We start from the raw sequence: 5,652 nt of genomic DNA on the forward strand, positions 1-5,652 counted from the left end.
CACGGCAGAGGCCCAGAACCAGATAGGGAGAGATCATTACCACACGGTAGAGGACCAGATAGGGAGAGATCATTACCACACGGCAGAGGACCAGAACCAGATAGGGGGAGATCATTACCACACGGCAGAGGCCCAGAACCAGATAGGGAGAGATCATTACCACACGGCAGAGGCCCAGAACCAGATAGGGAGAGATCATTACCACACGGCAGAGGACCAGAACCAGATAGGGGGAGATCATTACCACACGGCAGAGGACCAGAACCAGATAGGGAGAGATCATTACCACACGGCAGAGGACCAGAACCAGATAGGGGGAGATCATTACCACACGGGAGAGGCCCAGAACCAGATAGGGAGAGATCATTACCACACGGCAGAGGACCAGAACCAGAACGAAGTGGACCCAAACCAAGGAAGAGAGGACTGGGACCAAAGCAGAGAAAATCAGGAGCAGAACCTGGGAGGAGAGAACCAGTACTGGATAGGAGAAGACCAGGAGCAGACAGAGGAGAACTGGGAGCAGACAGAGGAGGACCAGGGAAGCACAGAGGCCCAGGACGAGGAGGTAAGACTTGGGGGCCAATAATACATTCGGGGGAGGGGGGACTGTCACTTCCAGGTGTGACGGATTGGTGAGGAAGAGCGGGGGGGGGGGCTCGGTACTCTTCATTCAGGGTTCAGGTAGCAGTCAGTCCAATCCTGGTGATGGTCGGGTGACAGGTGTGAGAACCGTCATTGTCCAGGGAAAGCTGCGATGTGATTGGTGGATGTAGACTGTGAAGTGGGAGGTACTATACCAAGAAATCTCTTATCCTATTGGCCAATAACACAGATAAAGGGGAACAGAGAATAACTTTCCGCAGTCAGGTGACAGTACATCTCCGGCAGATAGAAGACGCCCGGCCAGAGGAACTGCAAGTCCCAGCATGCTGGCCAGTAGGAAAGAGAGAGGCGGGGCTTATCCCGGGAAAAGCCCCCGAGGGGATGGCGGACATATACAATCCATCCCTCCCGAGAGGAAGAACTCCATGGATGGCGGTTGGATTGGTGAAGGGTGTGTGGCCACCATGATGTGCACTTCCTTCCCCAGCCCCCGGGGGCAGTTCTTTTGTTCCCCCGGAGACCCCAAACTGCCCCCAGAGATTGTAGAGGAGAGCAGAGGGCAGTCCAATCACTGCGATCAGCCAATGAGTGGAGGGCTTCACCCCTGACCTCCGGGATGGCTCCCCCTACTGGTGAGGGCAGGAAGGGGCTGATGGTAGGGGGATTGTGTGGTGGGCGGGGACCCCAAATGACCAATCACGTGTTGTCACTGCTGTCCATGTGTCTCAGCAGGAGCTGGAAGCCCCCTCAGATCTCCGCACCAATGCCGGCAGTCGCCCGCTAGCCAGGATGGACGGAATACCGATCCAGGTGAGGACTGTACACGGGGGATGGGTATCAGGTGAGGACTGTACACGGGGGGGATGGGTATCAGGTGAGGACTGTACACGGGGGATGGGTATCAGGCAATGCAATCAGCACACTGCTTAACAACTGCAGAGAGCGCCCCCCTCAGTCAGTGTGAGCAGAGTACCCCATGTACATAGAGAATCGCCCCCCCTCCCCCCAATGTACATAGAGAATCCCCCCCCTCCCCCCAATGTACATAGAGAATCGCATAGGACTCCTCATCACACTGACAGCAGTCTCAGGGTTAATCCCCGGCAGTGGCTGAGCGCAGTAATCCGGAGTGAATGAGGTCCGAGGATTAGAGATTATACCAGATAATTCCCGAGGACCCCTCCTCCGCTCTGGGGCCCCGACAACCTTTCTTCCCTGCCCCCAGACAATGACCCCCTCCTCCACCCCCCCAACAACCCCTCTCCTCTGCCCCCAGGGCCCCTGACAACCCCCTCCTCCTCTCTGGGGCCCCGACAACCTTTCTTCCCTGCCCCCAGACAATGACCCCCTCCTCCACCCCCCAACAACCCCTCTCCTCTGCCCCCAGGGCCCCTGACAACCCCCTCCTCCTCTCTGGGGCCCCGACAACCTTTCTTCCCTGCCCCCAGACAATGACCCCCTCCTCCACCCCCCAACAACCCCTCTCCTCTTCCCCCTGGGTCCCCAACAACCCCCTCCTTCTCCCTGGGGCCCCGATAACCCCCTCCTTCTCCCTGGGGCCCCAACAACCCCCCCTCCTACCTGGGGACCTGTTAACCCCTCTCCTCCTCCCCCTGGGTCCCCAACAACCCCCTTCCTGTACCCCGGGGCCCCTAACATTGGATTGGTTTCGCTCTCTTCCTGGTAAAGTTCTGTAATCTCCGACATGCCGGCACCAACCCGACCGACACTTCGATTTCCACTAAAGGGGACCTCTGCTCCTTCACAAACCCCTCCCCCCCCCCATTGTCTGCCCCCCGGAATCATGGGAGGTCCCATCACTGATAATGGTGGAGATCCGACAGAACACGGAGCCCGGGAGTCCCCCAAAACATATTCAACCCCCCACACTGATAGAAGGAGAGAGCAGAGGGACGGAGAGATCAGTTCCTACACACTGGGGGTGGATCCAACATGGGCTCAGAGGAAGTGGGTTAAATGATGCTGACCATCAGGCTGAAGACATCTAGTGTCAGAAAAGCGGTACTACGGGGGAATCTCTGACATGAAGGTGAATATTATTGGTTTTCTGGTACGAGAATTGTCCACTTACCTGCACTGACCGCTGTGTCTCTCCTCAGCCGTCCAGGCGAGGGCGCTCTCCCCCCATACACCTGACATGGACTCACCTGCTGCTGGTCCTCTCCTTCCTCTTCTCCATCGCCATGACAACGTGCTTCATCTGGCAGTACAAGCTGCCCAAGCTGGAGGCGGGTGAGTGCCTGAGGGGGAGGGGCCACCTTTGGGAGGGCGGTGAGAAGCTGCAGGTGGATATATAATTATTAGACAGAGAAAGGATTCCCAGAGCATGTCAGAACAAAACAGTCATGTGACTGGACCTGGGGGAGGGGAGGGGTCTGATGGATAACAAATCACAAACACAGAATCCTAAAGATTGTTACATTGTATGGAAATACGACTTCTAAAATGGCAGATTTCCCAGACCCCCCCCCAGTGCGATCTCCCGGAATTATTATACAAGATGTATATAGTACGGGGGGGGGGAATAAAACAATCCAGGGGTCCCCCCCCCCAGTGCGATCTCCCGGAATTATTATACAAGATGTATATAGTACGGGGGGGGGGAATAAAACAATCCAGACCCCCCCCCCTCGCAGTGTGATCTCCCGGAATTATTATACAAGATGTATATAGTACGGGGGGGGGCAATAAAACAATCCAGGGGTCCCCCCCCACAGTGCGATCTCCCGGAATTATTATACAAGATGTATATAGTACGGGGGGGGGGCAATAAAACAATCCAGGGTCCCCCCCCACAGTGCGATCTCCCGGAATTATTATACAAGATGTATATAGTACGGGGGGGGGGGGGAATAAAACAATCCAGGGGTCCCCCCCCCAGTGCGATCTCCCGGAATTATTATACAAGATGTATATAGTACGGGGGGGGGGCAATAAAACAATCCAGGGGTCCCCCCCCACAGTGCGATCTCCCGGAATTATTATACAAGATGTATATAGTACGGGGGGGGGGGCAATAAAACAATCCCGGGGTCCCCCCCCACAGTGCGATCTCCCGGAATTATTATACAAGATGTATATAGTACGGGGGGGGGCAATAAAACAATCCAGGGGTCCCCCCCCCCCCACAGTGCGATCTCCCGGAATTATTATACAAGATGTATATAGTACGGGGGGGGGGGCAATAAAACAATGCAGGGGTCCCCCCACAGTGCGATCTCCCGGAATTATTATACAAGATGTATATAGTACGGGGGGGGGGGAATAAAACAATCCAGACCCCCCCCCGCACAGTGCGATCTCCCGGAATTATTATACAAGATGTACATAGTACGGGGGGGGGGCAATAAAACAATCCCGGGGTCCCCCCTCGCAGTGTGATCTCCCGGAATTATTATACAAGATGTATATAGTACGGGGGGGGGCAATAAAACAATCCAGGGGTCCCCCCCCACAGTGCGATCTCCCGGAATTATTATACAAGATGTATATAGTACGGGGGGGGGCAATAAAACAATCCAGGGGTCCCCCCCCCCACAGTGCGATCTCCCGGAATTATTATACAAGATGTATATAGTACGGGGGGGGGAATAAAACAATCCCGGGGTCCCCCCCCAGTGTGATCTCCCGGAATTATTATACAAGATGTATATAGTACGGGGGGGGGCAATAAAACAATCCAGGGGTCCCCCCCCCCCAGTGCGATCTCCCGGAATTATTATACAAGATGTATATAGTACGGGGGGGGGGGCAATAAAACAATCCAGGGGTCCCCCCCCAGTGTGATCTCCCGGAATTATTATACAAGATGTATATAGTACGGGGGGGGGGGCAATAAAACAATCCAGGGGTCCCCCCCCAGTGCGATCTCCCGGAATTATTATACAAGATGTATATAGTACGGGGGGGGGGGCAATAAAACAATCCAGGGGTCCCCCCCCAGTGTGATCTCCCGGAATTATTATACAAGATGTATATAGTACGGGGGGGGCAATAAAACAATCCAGGGGTCCCCCCCCCAGTGCGATCTCCGGAATTATTATACAAGATGTATATAGTACGGGGGGGGGCAATAAAACAATCCAGGGGTCCCCCCCCCCAGTGTGATCTCCCGGAATTATTATACAAGATGTATATAGTACGGGGGGGGGCAATAAAACAATGCAGGGGTCCCCCCCAGTGCGATCTCCCGGAATTATTATACAAGATGTATATAGTACGGGGGGGGGGAATAAAACAATCCAGGGGTCCCCCCCCAGTGCGATCTCCCGGAATTATTATACAAGATGTATATAGTACGGGGGGGGGCAATAAAACAATCCAGGGGTCCCCCCACAGTGCGATCTCCCGGAATTATTATACAAGATGTATATAGTACGGGGGGGGGGGGAATAAAACAATCCAGGGGTCCCCCCCCAGTGCGATCTCCCGGAATTATTATACAAGATGTATATAGTACGGGGGGGGGCAATAAAACAATCCCGGGGTCCCCCCCCAGTGCGATCTCCCGGAATTATTATACAAGATGTATATAGTACGGGGGGGGGAATAAAACAATCCAGGGGTCCCCCCCAGTGCGATCTCCCGGAATTATTATACAAGATGTATATAGTACGGGGGGGGGGGAATAAAACAATCCCGGGGTCCCCCCCCAGTGCGATCTCCCGGAATTATTATACAAGATGTACATAGTACGGGGGGGGGGCAATAAAACAATCCAGGGGTCCCCCCCCCAGTGCGATCTCCCGGAATTATTATACAAGATGTATATAGTACGGGGGGGGGGCAATAAAACAATCCAGGGGTCCCCCCCCCAGTGCGATCTCCCGGAATTATTATACAAGATGTATATAGTACGGGGGGGGGGCAATAAAACAATCCAGGGGTCCCCCCCCAGTGCGATCTCCCGGAATTATTATACAAGATGTATATAGTACGGGGGGGGGGCAATAAAACAATCCAGGGGTCCCCCCCCAGTGCGATCTCCCGGAATTATTATACAAGATGTATATAGTACGGGGGGGG

General features: G+C 54.4%; 1 protein-coding gene across 1 annotated transcript in view; it reads left to right on the plus strand.

Annotated features, from left to right (window-relative positions):
• Positions 1-2,115: 2,115 nt before the first annotated feature.
• LACTBL1 (lactamase beta like 1) overlaps positions 2,116-5,652 on the plus strand; it is a gene marked incomplete in the record, with an annotated part of 5,750 nt that continues 2,213 nt past the window's right edge. The window contains 2 exon segments of the mRNA XM_040326998.1: positions 2,116-2,656; positions 2,727-2,859. Coding sequence (XP_040182932.1) covers positions 2,651-2,656; positions 2,727-2,859 — 139 coding nt within the window.

Source organism: Rana temporaria, chromosome 10 (genome assembly GCF_905171775.1).
Source record: "Rana temporaria chromosome 10, aRanTem1.1, whole genome shotgun sequence".
Lineage (NCBI taxonomy): Eukaryota > Metazoa > Chordata > Amphibia > Anura > Ranidae > Rana > Rana temporaria.